The sequence below is a fragment of the Ptychodera flava genome, chromosome 21, assembly GCF_041260155.1.
Source record: "Ptychodera flava strain L36383 chromosome 21, AS_Pfla_20210202, whole genome shotgun sequence".
Classification (NCBI taxonomy): Eukaryota; Metazoa; Hemichordata; class Enteropneusta; family Ptychoderidae; genus Ptychodera; species Ptychodera flava.
The window spans coordinates 35,556,300-35,575,122 of record NC_091948.1 but is presented as its reverse complement, the minus strand read 5'-3'; the positions used below and the strand labels follow the sequence as shown (position 1 = coordinate 35,575,122).

Genomic DNA, 18,823 nt, shown 5'->3' with positions numbered 1-18,823 from the left:
ACCAATATCGATAGCAGTCATGAACACCAATATCTATAGCAGTCGTAAACACCAATATCGATAGCAGTCATGAACACCAATATCGATAGCAGTCATAAACACCAATATCGATAGCAGTCATGAACACCAATATCGATAGCAGTCATAAACACCAATATCGATAGCAGTCATGAACACCAATATCGATAGCAGTCATAAACACCAATATCGATCGCAGTCGTAAACACCAATATCGATAGCAGGCATAAACACCAATATCGATAGCAGTGATAAACACCAATATCTATAGCAGTTATAAACACCAATATCGATAGCAGTCATAAACACCAATATCGATAGCAGTCATAAACACCAATTTCGACAGAAGTCATAAACACCAATATCTATAGCAGTCGTAAACACCAATATCGATAGCAGTCGTAAACACCAATATATATAGCAGTCATAAACACAAATATTGATAGCAGTCATAAACACCAATATCGATAGCAGTCGTAAACACCAATATCGATAGCAGTCGTAAACACCAATATCGATAGCAGTCATAAACACCAATATCGATAGAAGTCATAAATACCAATATCTATAGCAGTCATAAACACTAATATCGATAGCAGTCATAAATATCAATATCTATAGCAGTCATAAACACCAATATCGATAGCAGTCATAAACACCAATATCGATAGCAGTCATAAACACCAATATCGATAGCAGTCATAAATACCAATATCGATAGCAGTCATAAACACCAATATCGATAGCAGTTATAAACACCAATATATATAGCAGTCATAAACACCAATATCGATAGCAGGCATAAACACCAATATCGATAGCAGTGATAAACACCAATATCTATAGCAGTCATAAACACCAATATCGATAGAAGTCATAAATACCAATATCGATAGCAGTCATAAACACCAATATCGATAGCAGTCATAAATATCAATATCTATAGCAGTCATAAACACCAATATCGATAGCAGTCATAAACACCAATATCGATAGCAGTCATAAACACCAATATCGATAGCAGTCATAAATACCAATATCTATAGCAGTCATAAACACCAATATCGATAGCAGTTATAAACACCAATCTATATAGCAGTCATAAACACCAATATCGATAGCAGGCATAAACACCAATATCGATAGCATCGATAGCAGTCGTAAACACCAATATCGATAGCAGTCATAAACACCAATATCGATAGAAGTCATAAATACCAATATCGATAGCAGTCATAAACACCAATATCGATAGCAGTCATAAACACCAATATCTATAGCAGTCATAAACACCAATATCGATAGCAGTCATAAACACCAATATCGATAGCAGTCATAAACACCAATATCGATAGCAGTCATAAATACCAATATCTATAGCAGTCATAAACACCAATATCGATAGCAGTTATAAACACCAATATCGATAGCAGTCATAAACACCAATATCGATAGAAGTCATAAACACCAATATCGATAGCAGGCATAAACACCAATATATCGATAGCAGTGACAAACACCAATATCTATAGCAGTCATAAACACCAATATCTATAGCAGTCGTAAACACCAATATCGATAGCAGTCATAAACACCAATTTCGACAGAAGTCATAAACACCAATATCTATAGCAGTCGTAAACACCAATATCGATAGCTGTCGTAAACACCAATATCGACAGCAGTCATAAACACCAATATCGATAGCAGTCATAAACACCAATATCGATAGCAGTCATAAATATCAATATCTATAGCAGTCATAAACACCAATATCGATAGCAGTCATAAACACCAATATCGATAGCAGTCATAAACACCAATATCGATAGCAGTCATAAACACCAATATCGATAGCAGTCATAAACACCAATATCGATAGAAGTCATAAACACTAATATCGATAGCAGTTATAAACACCAATATCGATAGCAGTGATAAACACCAATATCTATAACAGTCATAAACACCAATATCTATAGCAGTCATAAACACCAATATCGTTAATAATGATGATGATAACGACGACGATGACAACGATGATGATATTCACCATCATAACAATCACCATTGTCATTGTTTTTCCATTCGATTAATATTGTCGATATTGTGTTTTCCTTTGTTTACAATTTTAGATAACTGTACAGTGTTTGCAATAACTATGCTTTTCGATCCAATGCACATTTTATACTGTCTGACACTGAGTTTAGGATCACAGTACTTCTCATGGTACTTGTGTATCAAATCGACATCAAAAGACCGGAAGATTGTTAAGTTACTGTGTAAAAACTTATTGTAGAGATCAAGATCCTCTAAGCCCCATCCATCAATGCTGAGATCAAAGCCACCTACGTTTATAATATCTTTGCGGTATGCGCAAAGCATACCATAGGCAAAATCCCTGAAAAACCCGACGGTGTCTGATATTATTAATTTTGACTCAGGACCATGATTATTGGCTGTCGTATTTTGAACAAATTTTGGGTCATACTGACTAAATATTATTGGAAAATAGACCTGTTTTCCTTTTATGGCATTTTCACGACAACGGTATAGAAGACTTCGTCCAATGTAAAGGTCAACGTCTAAAAACATGAGTAAGGCGTCATCCGGGTACTCTGCTGCTCCCAATTCAAGTGCCGCACCACGAGAAAATTTTCCTTTAGCCAATACAAGGCGAATGTCAACACTAGAGTGTTTACTTTGATATTTGTGAATCAGCTCGACGGAAGAGTTCCTCATTTGGTCTTCTGTTGACTCTTGAAACAAGACCACGACAAGTTTCACGTCTTCTTCATTTTTTAGAAAGACTTCTTCGAAATTCTCCAAAAATTTTTGGAAAGTTTCAAATCTTCCTGACAATGGGACAATACAATGAACACTGTTCGCACGTAAAGTTTCCTTTCTCACGTAGCTGCCATAGTGTTGAAGTAAGAATGAATGGGAGAGGTCCTCACGAAATTCAATTTTGCCAAATGGTCGACGTAGATACACATATCGCATTGAAGTGCAATCATTGTATTTCCGTTTCTTTCTCTTACGAGATTTGAGCGACAAATTCACAATGTAAGAACATCCCAGCTGAGGATTGACTTGCCGGTATCCGTACATTAATGTTAGGTCATCACTCGGAGTTCTTAAGTTCATTCTCACACTTTCAACAAACAAAGACATAAGATCGCTGAACTCTACGTAATATGAGGATCGTATCCGCCGTTTTTCATTACCTGTCACCCAAGATGAGTAGTATGACTTCGAACGATATTCCCAGGGAATAGCATGCTGGTAATCAGTTGCCTTATTCCAATATGAATTTGACATTTTAGTTTCAGCCGATATAAAGTTCTTGCTTAAAATGTAGTCTATTTGTCCGATTTCTTCCTTGAGTTTCGATACTTTCGAATTCAATGTGGCAATATGATCAGTCCTAGTATGAGAGTGCATTCTGTACATATTTGGAGTCGTTTTAATTGGATGGAGAGATATCGCTCTACTAACTTCAGGTAAATTGAGATTACTCTTGAAGGCGTCTTTAGTAGAGTAATTTTGATAAAACAACCACTGCATCTGTTGAAATATAACGAGAATGAGAAAAAGTTAAAGTAGAACCATAGTCTTCAGTCTCAAGTCATCTTGGTCATTGTCGTCAAAAAGTCACATTTTTGTTAGTCATCGAATTAAACAAATCATCAAGGAATGCCGGTTATCATTAAACAAAACGCTGTGTTCATTTTGATTATCGTTAACACTGACATCATTGTGAAGTAAGTTTGCGAAGTCATCCAAAGTAAACTTCATTATAGTTGTGCCTTAGTCCTCACTGGTTAGGGAGCGTTCAGTTATTATGGCCAGCAAAATCTGAAATTTGAAAAGTGCAAGGAGAGTCCTGCTGTTTTCAAGCATCACGGGGGATGGGTCACTTGATTTTCAAAATTTTCCATACACTGTCGAAAAGCCTGTAGTGTACACAAATATTCTGGGAAATAAGGTGATTCCTTGTGTGTTTTCATTCACTCAAGTCTGTATATTCAGGTCCGAAGTGTATTTTCTGCTTACTATAGTATCTTCTTGGCTTGGCATACTGAGGCTGACGGCTGGTGCAAGCCATGAAAAATGACTTAGCATGTGCATTATACACCTGTGGCCTATGTAACACTAAACACATGACATATGACAGTTGACACAAACTATTTTACCTCCATAATGGATCTCTACCAAAGTAAGATCTCTTAGTATAACGGAACTATTGCAGTGTATTTATTTGACGTTTTAACATGAACAGCCTTCTGATAAAAATATTTGAAATCTTAACCTATGAGACATCGTTTAGCATTTGTAACCTCCATAAAATGTAATAATCTCCACAAATGTAATATAAAACCACAATTGTAATAGAATCAACCACAAATATAATAAACCAGCCAACCATTAACGTAACAACCCACAACCACAAATATAATAAACAAATTAACCATAAATGCAATAAAACACAACCATAAATGTAATAAACTTGAACTTGTATATGTGATCATTTGTTCATCAGTTCCCTGAGTAAATAATAACTTTAATAAAACTAGTGTAATGTTATTGCATACTTTCCGAAACACAGTAGAATACTTTGAGAACGCTATCAGAAAACGGCGAGGTACCGATCAAACTGTAGATAATGGAAGTAGAACAGCGGTCTTGACGCCGATAATTACATGATATGGAAGTGTCAAAATAACTCGTCAACCAGTGATACCCCTCACAAAGTTTATGACAGACGACTCAGAACAAACAACACAGAAATATACAACGTTATAACAGAAACTTACAACACAAAAAATGTTGGAGAGAACACACATACACACACACACACACACACACACACACACACACACACACACACACACACACATATATATATATATATATATATATATATATATATATATATATATATATATATATATATATATATATATATCTCAATCTAGTAAAAACAATGTGAACACTACCTTGAACACTGTGGAACAAAATTAGACATCGTAGCATCCCCAGTGAAGGAACAAACTTCAAGTGGGACAACATAGGAATACAAACGATCTATCGATTATTCCAGACAATTTATCCACTGAAGACGAATTTGAGGCGACTGATTAAGGTAGAACGCACCTCGGGGACAGACATTCGGACTCTCAAACTTTTACACTTCTCTTCTGATATACCACATGTGGGGATTCATTTTAAAGCTCTTGGTGAAAGAAAACTTTTCACCGGCTTAGTTTTTCGAAATTCGGAAATTTTTATTTTTCTCCATAGAGTTAACACAGGGATGGCGGCCATTTTGAATTTATAATATCGGTAAATCTTGGGTAATTTGTTTCTCTAGTACCAAAATTTGCACGGTGACCCCTATTTTTATTCTTGATTTTGAAAGAGAATGATTGAAAGATTCCTTGAGGAAAGTTAGAGCAAAAGTTTAAGTCTTTCACTTTCGAGGTGCATACTACCTTAAGAAAGTACGGAAAAAACTGCGTTAAGGATCGTGGTGTTTAACAGTCGCCTCCACTCTGGAATACAGATTGCATTGACACAGAGATTACAGTCGTGTCTCGCCATGGCCGATCAGTTCTATACACAAAACAGCGAAAAGTAAAATACGCTTTCAAATACACAAAACACACTAAACGCAAACAATTAAGATATGAACAAGTCATCGCTGATGACACAGTCCCCGCTCACACCATTAATTGACATGCACATGCACACTACAATACAATGTCTGTGTGCCAAGTTTGAACGAAATCTGTTCAGGGATAGTTTAGCTATGGTTCAAAAACATAAAAAAATCGCAAAAAAAACCAAAAACCGCCTGGTGGTCATATTGGATTGTATCGCTAGATAAATTGACGTGCATATACCGGGTATATGCAATAGTACATTATCTGTGTGCCAACATTGAACAAAATCGGTTTAAGGATAGAAGGATAGTTGAATTATGGTTCAAAAACATGAAAAAGTCGCATCAAAATGGCCGCTCGGCTGCTATATTGGATGGTACTGCGAAATAAATTGACTTGCATATATATGCCATAATACGTTATCTGTGTACCAACACTGAATGAACTCGACAGGGATAGTTGAGTTATGGTTCAAAAACAAAAAAAATACCAACAAAATGCCTGGCAACCATATTGGATCGTATCGCGAAATAAAGTGACGTGCATATGTATGCCACAGTACTTTAAAGTTTAAAAAATCGGCTCAGGGGTGACAGAGAAATGGCTGCTGATGGACGGACGGTTGGACGGATGGATGGACGGACGGACGGACGCGGGGACAAATAATGTATGGAGCTGCTTTCCTTATTAGATAGATATTTAATTTCTAATTACTCAATTGTAACGACTAAATAGATTTGTTACATTTATGGTTGACAAGTATTACATTTATGGGTGATTTTTTTATTACATTTATGTTTACCATTTATTACAATTGTGGTTGGTGTATTTGTTACATTTATGGGTGGTATTACCTTTATAGGTGCATTTTATTACATTTATGGTTGATGTTACATTTATGGAGATTATTACATTTATGAAGGTTACAGCATTCACCCTATGTATGGGCAAATCTTGCGCAAAATATCAGACACTTGACTAGAATTATATTCATTTCATTAAAATATATTTTTTTGAAGTATTAAAATCAACAGTTTCACATTACATGTGTTTATATATTTTGAGAACCAATAAGCCACGTGACACAGGCTTACTGATCAAATGCCCATACAACGCCCATATATATATAAACACAAATGTCTTCAAGTACAAAGTAATAGGCCTAATATCTAATAAGTAATAATATATAATAATATATGTTACTTAATTTTCATGTACATATAAACATCATACTTATTTGGCCTTGTGAACAATCATAGCAATTACAAACTGCTGGTCGATCTTTTCGCTGGCTTTCGGTGATTACCATAATATGCAATTAATGAAGGATTGGGGCATTATTCATTTATGCAAATGGGATTTTGGGTAGCGAAGGTTAGTGGAGGTAGCGGGCCAAGTTTTCAAAGTTTAATCTATTTTTATCCTATTTAGCAATTGGTTAAAAGTATATTACTTGCTAAATGTCCAACAATTACACCAAACCAGCAACCTTTAACGTCAACACGATACGCACTATATTCTGAACTCGGACGGTTATGTATGCCGTGTGTGCGTAACTAGTGTTACATAAAAAAGTTCCGGCTTTCCATAATAGTTTGACATATAGGTTTCAGAAAAGTTCGGCTTTACTATATCATAATAGAATCGCTAACATTTGTACCAGCACACTAATATATTACGGATTGAAATCTATGTAGTTCCAGTATATTCAGTTACCGCTACCCCAGCTACAGCTCGCTATGTAGCGGTGACCTTGGGGAAAAAAGAATCCTGCATTGTATAATTATATATAATATATATATATATATATATATATATATATATATATATATATATATATATATTGTATATATACATTTTGTATAATATATACATTTTGTATATATATATATATATATATATATATATATATATATATATATATATATATATATATATATAATATAAAACACGCCTAAGTCCTGATATCTACTAGTTATCAAGCAATTGAGTTTAATTCTCGGTGAAAATAGATTGTATGTAGGTATATTTCAACACACTGTCATTCCACACCAAATATTGTATTTCAAGTTTTCGTTGTACGTGTTGGCAACAGCTTCTAGAAGTACTTCTCACAGAGTATTGAAATACCAAGCATCTTTTGTTGGCATTGACTGTATATCCATGTCCTCCATTATAAGTGTCGATAATCAAATTCGGGTGCAGATTTGAATTTAGTCTTCAACAATAACAATGGATGTGATACACTGACAAGTTGCATTGTTGAACAAAATACTGGGTATTTCAAAATGCTGTACGACGTAGACGAAGACTACAGTTGATGCATGGAACACAAATATCGGAAAATTGTCAAAATCAGACTTACTGTACAGGTAGCTTTCACGCAAGGAAGAAAAATAATGAGATATCAACGTATCAACATATATTCTGACATTATTCGTAGGAGGGTTCATCAATCAATTTTTGGACCGGCCTACCCCCTGCTGTATTACAGAATGCTTCCTCAGTACTTGTGAATTGGTATGTACGATGATACTCGTAAATACAGACTTGCAGTATAAGGCAGATGACGATACAAGTTTGCCAGCAGCTGAATATGTTTTCTCACATTATTGGCCGCTGGGAGTGCGGGATCGACAGTGTGGGAAAAATCGATCCCACACTCTCAGAAACTGTCCCACACTCTGCAGTAAATATTACACGAGCTCTGATTGGATGATAAAAGTCATTTTGTTCCACGCGCAAAATGTTATCCAATCGTACGGCGAGTAACACACAGACCAGAACTACAAAGTAAGCAGGTCAAAGTACAGTGGCAGACGACAGACTTTCCACGATTTTGGATAATGTTGTACGTGTCCAATGTGAATTTAACGCATTTTGTAGTCATGTGAGAAAAAGAATCTCACACACCGAGGACCTGGGATCAGATTTCTCACACTCGTTGGGGATATTTTGTCTCACACGAGCCGCACAAAATATCCCCAACTCGTGTGAGAAATCTGATCCCAGGTCCTTGGGGGTGTGAGATTCTATTAATCCCATTATTTCTAAAGATGATTTCAAATGGCCCTGCTACAATCAAGAATGTAAAAATGTCCAATCGATGCAATTTTCGACAAATTTTAAATAGTGTCAGAGAAAAACATAAACGTGTATACCCACGAGAAACCCCGGCCTTTTCTTACCGTCTGTGATGTGATGACTACAAAAACTGTCTTCGTCGATAAAATCGTCATAAACCAAATCATCTCGTATGCTGTTACATGTAAAGCTTCACTGGTTGAGTTATAGTCGGTTTCAAACGACAAAATATTAATGCTATTAACTTTCATATTGCAGTGAACCACCTCTCTCCCTCCTGCCCTCTCTCCTTTCCTTCCCCTCTCTGATCACTCAAACAATTCTCTATTGAACTTTAGTCAGTTCAACCTGGGTGATCTGTTCGGCTGATACTATGAAATGTGCAGGTACCAGTACACATTAGTATTAAAAGTCCGCAAACATGAGGGGTAGCTTTTGTCGGGCAGTAAACACGATGACTGTCAATCGATGAAATGTGACAGGGAAAGATTAAATATGAGCTTGTTGCTTCTATTCAAATTATGGTATCATGAGGGAAGGCATATTTTCGTAAAAGTCAGCCCTAAAGATGAAAAGCTCTTTCTGAACAGTAAGAACGATATCAAAAGGTACATATGAATGTATATTTCAAGCAGCTTTTGTAACTTGTCTAAATTTGATTATACATGTACTTCAAAGAAAATGCGATATTTAAAAGAATATTTTCATCATTTTTCTTGACGGCACGCAAGAGAGCTACTTACAATGCAATAGATAAATATTACATTTACTCACACACGTACTGAATGACGTGTCACCACGATTGGAAGACAAGTGATGGCACGGTCATTACGTCACAAGTGTGCTCCTAACTGAACGAAGAAAACTATTAAAATAACATACTTATCACATGCACAGGGAAATACTATTTAGTTTACTCAAAATAAATGAAGTTTCCTCTGACGATTCCGTGAACTTCTTTTGGAGGTATAGAAATACGCCTTAAGCAAGTTGCCAATCATTTCGAATCGTCGGTCACGTGGGCGAAGTCATTAACGTTTATGTGTTTGGGGAAAATGTCCGACGTCGCTCGGCCTACACATTTTCCTCGAAGTTATACACGAAGTTATAATTTAAAGATAACATCGGCCCAGAAAATTGAATTGGGCAGAGATACTTAGTTTAACTGAATCTCAGTTGCACGGATGACGACGACTTTGGAGGCTACGGTCGCAGAATACCTGTTCATGCAAGTGGAAATGTGTACGGCATGTAAATTCGAAGTTTAGGTGGTCGGGTTTAGGCATACGAACTTCCACATGACAAGAGGTAGTAAGACTGTACTAGCTGAAATGAATGAATGAATGAATGAATGAATGAATGAATGAATGAATGAATGAATGAATGAATGATTGACTGAATGAATGAGTGCGTGATGTACTAAGTGCCCTTCTCACATCAATCTGTCTTCCATCATATTATGTATTCAATCATATCACTGAATTTCTGTGCAAAGCCGTTGTTAAAACGATGAGCTTGGGTAAAAAGTCACTTTTTTGCATATATGTTCTTTGAATTTGATAATACTTAAATGGTGCAGCTTTCTAGTTAAAGTGAATATTTTACGTCAATGTTTTAAAATTAAAAATGAATAGGTGTGATGGAATTGATTTGTATTTGGACTTACATCATATGACCAGGTGCAATTGACCTTGGCAAACCTATGAACACAGCGTCCTATTTCGACATCTTCATGTGTGGTATGAATGATCTGAAAACATTGACTGATGTGTGGTACAATTCTACGCAGAGTTTCACCACTGAATATAACACTTGGCCCTCCCATACAGTAGTTTTCACCAGGATCTAGGTAAAGCTTGCCAAGGTCCTCCTTGTTGCCTTGTCCGGATTGTCCGATGTAATGTGTTTGGGAACTGTTTATGGAACGCAAAAAGACTTCCAATTGGTCACCCTTGATGTAAACGTCGTCATCGGCACGTATAAACCACTCGTATCGATCAATGTAATTGTCATACATATATTTCAACATCAGGAAAGCTTTCTTTTGAGGAGGGTACGTGTCATCGACCCCAGGAAGACTAACCAATGGTAAATCTGGATGGGAGACATTTGAGTCTACACTGGAGAAAAATTTCACTTTGCCTGGTATCGTTTCGGCCCATGTACGATTGACTGCAGCAGCGCGAGAAGAGAGATATTTTTTAGCTGTCATCACTCCAACAAAAAGGAACTTTTCATTTCGCTTATGTCCACTATTAACTGTTCTCGCACGGTCAACAACTACATCTTGCAATAGCAAACTGTCGCATCGACGTTCGAAAGGAAGCCTACCAAATCCCTTGCCGCGCAACACAGTACAAACGATGTAGCCAACGATTATTCCTGTGATCAATTTCCCAATCGTGCAGACAACTTTTGTCTTTGATCGTGACCGCCGACAGAACATTGTTGACGTCTCAGTAGCTAGTTGGCTGCTTTCAGTTGTTAACAGATATCAACAACTAACGATAATTTCATCTCAGAAAATTCTGTACTTCTGTTCTTCCGCAGCTTCCTTTTAGCATCTACCGTTTTTTCATATGGACACCGCATTTTAATGACCAAAATCCAAACATAGACACATATGGTATTGCATACAAGTTGCAGGCATTAGGAACTTGGGGGTAAATAAGAGCTTATGTCAGCCAGCATTGTGAGGTGACGTCATCATTTGAGATAAGGGTTAATTTTGAACCATGAGGTGTTTTTTTCACCATGTTTGTGCTTGCAATTACCAGCACAGTTGTACACTGAATTCTTTCTTATAAAACAGAAAAAACAAAGAGACTGTTCTTAGCCCTAGCCGATCAAGAGATACTACATTAACAACTTATATCGTTGCCCCTGTTTCTATTACTATTACTGCTCAGCATTTTCCTTTAAACATCCGGGGTATATGATTATGCTTTATCGATAATTAGTCATTATCATATTATATACAGACTGAATACACATTAATTCGCTTTACAGACATGTGTATTTCGGAAAGTTGGTTAGACATCTTTACAATGTCATGCAGGTTTAATGTACTGAAACAATCGTGTACGGAGACAAAACTGTTACAATGCCACACATGGCACATTTCATTTGTCGAAGGGAATTGTGCCAATATGATCATCTGTGCATTGCAACTTAAGCTTCATAACTCGAAAGACATCATATACACATGTGTTCCTTTAGCTGTTTTACTGAATTTCTACATACAGACACGTTGCATAACCACGTAAGTTCATTAAAAAACGTATTGCCCTGGAAGTGTAGGGAAAAGACAATGTCTACTGTTTTACAAGTAGACATAACAGATCAAATCATAAGAAAACTCTTCTTTTGGAAGAAGTTTTTCAAAAAGTAGTGCTGAAATTTTGCTTGATTATCAAATTTGAATGACATCAATGTGTCATTGAACACATGCCTCTTTCTATCCAATTTGACCTTTTGTCTTTTAGATCAATGATAATTCATGGTGTACTATTATTCCTGTAATGTGTTCATCTTAGAATTTCCATATAACCTGTTCACCCTCGAGTGCCGTGTCGGAGTGTTGCTATTAGAGAACCATAGGTCTCATGAACTTTGATATTTTGTGTTGAGTTCATCATTCAGGGTCACTGGTCGTCGCTTACGGATTGAGTTCATCATTCAGGGTCACTCGTCCTCGCTTACGGATTGAGTTCATCATTCAGGGTCACTGGTCGTCGCTTACGGATTGAGTTCATCATTCAGGGTCACTGGTCGTCGCTTACGGATTGAGTTCATCATTCAGGGTCACTGGTCGTCGCTTACGGATTGAGTTCATCATTCAGGGTCACTGGTCGTCGCTTACGGATTGGGAAAGGGTCAGTAGTAATGACTAAAAACGTCAGCAGCCATACCCTCCCTAATGTCAACACTGTGTGCTTCCTAAAAGGCAAACAAACTACTAGGAAATATTTTTGACAGGGCACTATTTATTATAAAATTATATAAAGACATGGTATTCTGACCTACTGACGTCATTAAAATTTAATTTCACAATTTATCAAAGAATATGCTGGTAGGATAACGTGACAGCCGAATCACATACAATACCAAAAGTAAAGGCATAGAAGTCCAATTACCCTAGTCTCAATTTGATCACAGATCTGCCCACATCTATCACTGAATTTTTCAAATCTATCTTTTCTTTAACAAATCAATCCTTCAATCAACTGAGAATTTCAACAATCATCAGGGGAGGACCGAGAAAGTGGAGAAAGACCCGTTGCAACCATGCATACACAGTCAATGAACCAAAGTTGTTGATAGCTACGCTCTGTTGATATAGTATTACAATAGTCATTCACCAATGCCATGTTGTATGTAGCTAAAATGGCAACTTTCAGTTCCCACTGTCATATATTAGGGATACCTAAGAAATTGTGGTGAAAACTATTGCCATGACGCCCTATCCTGTAGTAACCTGTAGACTTTACTTATTATCGATAGACTGTTGAGCCAAATACCCTTCTCACACAGTGTCGAGATGCAAGAAAAATATATAATATGTACATTAAAAAATGTAGAAAAAAAGAACAGGAAAAAAATGCATTAAGACAGCAAGTAACAGACGGCAAAATATAAAAAAAAGCAAAAATTAGCTTTAGAATTACATTTTGCCTAAAAGATGAGACTTACATTTCATTTTAAGAGAATGAAGAGAAGAACAAAATTTGACATCTGCTGGTAAAATATTCCATATTTTGACACCGTTATACGTAAAACTTCTCTTAAAAACTTATGTTCTTTGTCTTGGAATGTATAATTCATTTCAGTCTGCAGATCGTATACTACGACTAGACTGTGTGTATTCTGGACATCTCTAAAAACATTCAAATATTCAGGAGCTAAATTATGGGTGATTATGGCTTTGCTATAATCATGGTTAACGTTTGGAAGGGACACGGAAAACAGGGCCAAAACTTTGGACACGTATAGGTCACCACGCGTCGCCTGGCGTTATCGCTCGCTACATGTACCCGAGACGTAACCTTATTCACCACCTCCTTCTAAACTACTCTTGTCATCTGTCGTGTCATTACCCATGCACATATCAGTGTGGTCAACGCTACATATCGGCCATTTTAACTTTTTCCACGCTCAAGTTCACATCGCTCAACTCCCATCAACCCTCCACAAAAATGTGTACTTTGCTCAGGTGCAGTCAACGGAGCTATTCATCGAAAAAGCTATTCCGGAAGCAATTTTTGAGGGCAGGGGAAATTTTAATTTTGCTAGGGCAGAGGACATAATTTTAAGTGGCAGGGGAGCAAATTTTAGTCTTTTTGTCGAGCAGGGCAGATATCGGTTGATTTTCCTAGGGACAGGGTTTGGCGAAAAACGAGGAGAGGGGAAGCTACTCGTTTTAAAAACGGGGACAGGGGAATTTCAGCAATGGTGTTTCCGGGGATGGGGACACAGGGCAAGTACTTACACCTTTTAAAGGCTACCCAGACTACTTTGCATATCGATTGACCTCACATCTCACTCAGAGTCTATATACTGCGAGATGGAAACCAAAAACAAGGCCACTGCAGAATGTGTCTGCATGGGAATGTTAATTTTCAGGGGACATTTTTTCTCAGGGCAGCGGAAAATCGACAGTTTTTTCATCACAGGGTAGTGTAGCTTTATGTCTACAGGGGAAATGGAATGACAAATTTTGAAGGGAATTTTTCCAGGGCAGGGTCGAAATCGGCAAGTTTTTTTGCCACAGGGCAGGGGAGCTTCAAACATTCACAGTGGGGAGGGGAAACAGGCAAAAATATGTGGGAAGCGGGTAAAAATGAAGTTTGAGTGTGGCAGGGTAAGTCGAACAATTTTCAGTGGGAGGGCAAATTATGAACAGCTAATTAATTACCCTCTTGACTTAAAATTAGTCAGTTCACATTACTTGTCACAATATATCTTATCATAGTAAGGACCCTTTTAAAGGTGCATTGTCCGTTGGCTGCACCTGTTTGCTGCAGGGTAGCAGCTCACAATAAAGAGAACTATAGGTATTTCTTCTATATTGATAGCTTAAACACAATAAAGTTCCATGGGGTTACCGTAATGGGCCTGTAGTGGGTGCTCGGTAGCACGTTGCCCGACTTGCAATTGGATCCCTCGAGGGACCCGGTACCACCGTCCAGGCCGCCACGACGCCTCGACCGACGTGCATCGACCTGGTAGCATGCTGCTCTCCCCCGAGGCCATTTAAATCTGTGAGTGGCTACGGGGAAAGGTCGTAACGACGCCCGGATGTGTCATCACCCCTGGATTTCGGCCAAACCTTTGTCACCGTGTCGTTTCTTTGCGTTGTTGGACTTTGTACATCAAGACTGATTCATTAAAAAACGATCCTTGTCTAAATAGTAACAATTTAAAATGTCGAATAAATTACGATTAGAAGTGATAAAGTCAGAATCTTAAAAGTACTCTGGCTACAGCTTTCTGTAGTCTTTCAACACGAAGTAGAACTTTGTTGGAACAATGACCTCAAAGTTAGAACAGTCGTTAAAATGGGGTAATATAAAACAATTGTAAAAAGTCATCTTGGCCCTCTGATTTAAAAAAGTACCTATACGTTAAGGTGCAGTAATTTAAAGGCTACCATACTACAAATTGTATCTACTTGCTTTTCCCAATTTAGAGTGTCGTCAATGGTTACACCCGACAATTTTTCATGAGTTACACAATCAAGCTGATCACTACCACACATAACATTGGTATAATTTTTCGTTCTGGCCTTTTTCTGTGTTGTCCCAATGATGACTCTAACCTTAGTTTTCTGTGAATTAACACACATACTATTTTGATTGCACGGTTCCCAGACACTTCGCACCAAAACCACTTCGCACCATACCATCTCGTCCCATACCATTTCGCACCAAAACCACTTCGCACCAAAACAACCTCGTACCAAAACCACTTCGCCCCAAAAGTCATGTCCCCAAACCACTTTGCCCGAAACTTATCGCTAACTGCTAAAGCTGAAAATAACCACCTTTCTGTCATCCTGGGACTGAAATCTTGAAAGTGTACGCATTTCGCGAAATTGACATCGTGCAATTCCGCGCAAGGCACCTGAGTTGTAGCATTTGCGTGTTTCTATTTTCTTATTCTATCGTTTATGGTTTCATGCAACAATAAATGGTTCGTGATAGCCAAAATGTCCTAACACATTAATGCTTCCAAGTTGCAGGTAAAAACAACCTTGTGATACGTCGTAACATTGTTGTTTCAGGACGAGTTGACGGTACTATACTTTGGGCGAAGTGGTTTTAGTACGATGTGGTACTTGGGGCGAAGTGGGGTTGGGCGAAGTAGTACTTGGGACGAGGTGGTTTGGTACGAAATGGTTTTGGGACGAAGTTGTGTGGGGCGAAGTGGTTTTGGTGCGAAGTGTCTGGACCCCTGATTGCACAGCAGATATGGTCAATATTAACACTTTCCCTAACAACATTATCTATAGGATGGGATTCCACCATTGATTGTTGTCAAAAGTCTATATGGGAGAAGTTGTTTCGCATTTCATACGTATCTCAAATTCCGCCGACCCCGTTCCCGTAAAAAAGGAAAGGCTTTCTTATAATGTTACGTTCCATCTACACCATATGGCATGGTTCTCGTTTTTTGTTTTTGTCATGTTATACATTAACTAACTCATTATAGGTCAGAGTTCAATAGCATTGATGTTGTGTGTGTTCAGTTAGAGAATTCCCATAATTTTGTAAGTTACATAGACTGTAATTCGTTTTGACAAAGGCTTTCAAAATGTTTGCTTCCTAAAACGACAATGAATAACAAACGTTTCAGGTAGAACGCACCTCGGGGACAGACATTCGGACTCTCAAACTTTTACAATTCTCTTCTGATATACCACATGTGTGGGTTCATTTTAAAGCTCTTGGTGAAAGAAAACTTTTCACCGGCTTAGTTATTCGAAATTCGAAAATTTTTATTTTTCTCCATAGAGTTAACACTGGGATGGCGGCCATTTTGAATTTCTAATATCGGTAAATCTTCGGTAATTTGTTTCTCTAGTACCAACGCACGGTGACCCCCTATTTTTATTCTTGATTTTGAAAGAGAATTATTGAAAGATTCCTTGAGGAAAGTTAGAGCAAAAGTTTAAGTCTTTCACTTTCGAGGTGCATACTACCTTAAGTGGATTACCATAGGCCTATAGCTTATAAACATGTACCAGACAGTAACTGTACAATATCCAAAATTTGGTAGTGCTCTATTTTCGATTGTAGGCCAATGAACATTCTCCATTCTGATGACTAATCAGTTGATTTGCATACTAAATTATCGCTCATTAATGCTCTTTGCATGAGTAAATACTTACACTTTAGCTGGGAATTAGATGTCTAAAGATGCATCAGGAAATCATGTGATACTAGAATTAAAGGCACAAGCTCTACGTTGTTAGTTGTGTATTTTTACTCAAAGATACCATCTAATTTCATAAAAAAATCCTTTCATTTTCCGCATTAACGCATTTCACCTGTAAATGGCCTTGCATGTCATTCTTTGCGAGTTAAGTGTTCCCCATAAACGGTAAATTCAAAATAGCCGCAGTATAGAAAGTTTTGATTGGATTCAGTGTTGGCATTCTTTGTACGCTCTTCACCGATTACAAGTAAACAGCCAAGCATAGCGAAGGTTGCATAACTAAGCAGTTCTGTCCGAGGACGCCAGGGTTTGAGTACCTCAACGCTAACCAGCATACTGTAAGCGAAAAGTAAGAAGGAACTTGTATTCAGAAACATTGTTTACTTCCCACAATTTGTGATTTATAAATACAATATTATTCTGATTTTCGCCGGTTATACTGTCGAGCGACATTATAACACACCTCATCCGCAGTCTGTATTCTAATTCGCCAATTTGATAGTCACGTGGGATGCGTTCTTTTTGTGCTGATCCACGTAAACGACGTCATCAGGCATCATTTGTCTGTTGCCTGCCAGACATCAGTTCTGAAAAATGATGCCGGCTGACGTCAAAAAAATATTGGCGCATGCGCGAACTGGAATATAAACAAAGATGTCGTCTGCGGCCGAGCGAAACGATAGTCGAGAAATTTCTCGGTTTATCCTACTTTCTGAAGAAGAAACGAATGCACTTGTTTCAAACAAGGACTCGGAACGAACGAAAACGATAATCAAAAGTACATTGAACGTTTTGCAGAAGATTTGCGGCCCTGTTGGGAAAAACTTTTTTTGCCGAACCACCTCAACATATTAGGCCTACATCATTCATGCGACAAGTTTTGTGTAGGCCTATAGTACGTTCTTATGCATGGCTACGGATGAGGTGTGTTATAAAACACATATTGACTGGCCATGCGGGCGACAGCATACGTCTTTAACCCCTCGGGCCTGTGAGTGACTGTTTCCCTCGGCCTACGGCCTCGGGAAACAGTCTGCATGTTTTTGGGGGTGACTCACAGTCCCTCGGGGTACAGATGTATGCTGTTGCCCACATGGCCAGTCAATATGTGTATATTGCAACATACCTGGTCCAAACTCTCTGTTGTAATTCGTTAATTCACAGTCACGTGGTATGCATCATTTTGACGCTGATACATGCACAGAGCAAGTTCTCAGTTATCAGTTTCCAAAACTGTTAACTGGTTAACAGAGAAACTTTGTCAAAAAGTTGCATAACTGTGTCCGGAAATATACTACAACGACTCTTGTAACCCATTGGAAGTTTGAATTATTTTTCTCTCGGAGTACACTGACTTTGAAGGGTGATATATATTTGCATACATTCGGAGCAGCACCATTTTCTACCTCTGCTGCCTGAGTCATCGGTTTTGTCGACTGAATCTGCGATGAGTTCGACGCTAACGCCACGATTCTGTACACTATGGCGACTTTACAGCTACGATCCAGTTCTATATCAACAGTCGTTAGTCAACGCGTGTATCTTCAGTATAAAGTGCAAGGTGTACAATCTTCGTGCAAGAACGGGATGCCGTATACGAATTGATGTGAGTACATCAT

General features: G+C 37.8%; 1 protein-coding gene across 1 annotated transcript; it reads right to left on the bottom strand.

Moving 5' to 3' along the window:
- Positions 1–1,543: 1,543 nt before the first annotated feature.
- On the bottom strand, positions 1,544–11,320 carry LOC139122120 (chondroitin sulfate synthase 1-like). Its single transcript, XM_070687517.1, has 2 exons — positions 10,435–11,320; positions 1,544–3,585 (listed from the first exon to the last, which is right to left on the bottom strand). The coding sequence occupies exons 1-2, from the start codon at positions 11,212–11,214 to the stop codon at positions 2,092–2,094; spliced, it is 2,274 nt and encodes a 757-aa protein (XP_070543618.1). The 5' UTR covers positions 11,215–11,320; the 3' UTR covers positions 1,544–2,091.
- Positions 11,321–18,823: the final 7,503 nt, after the last annotated feature.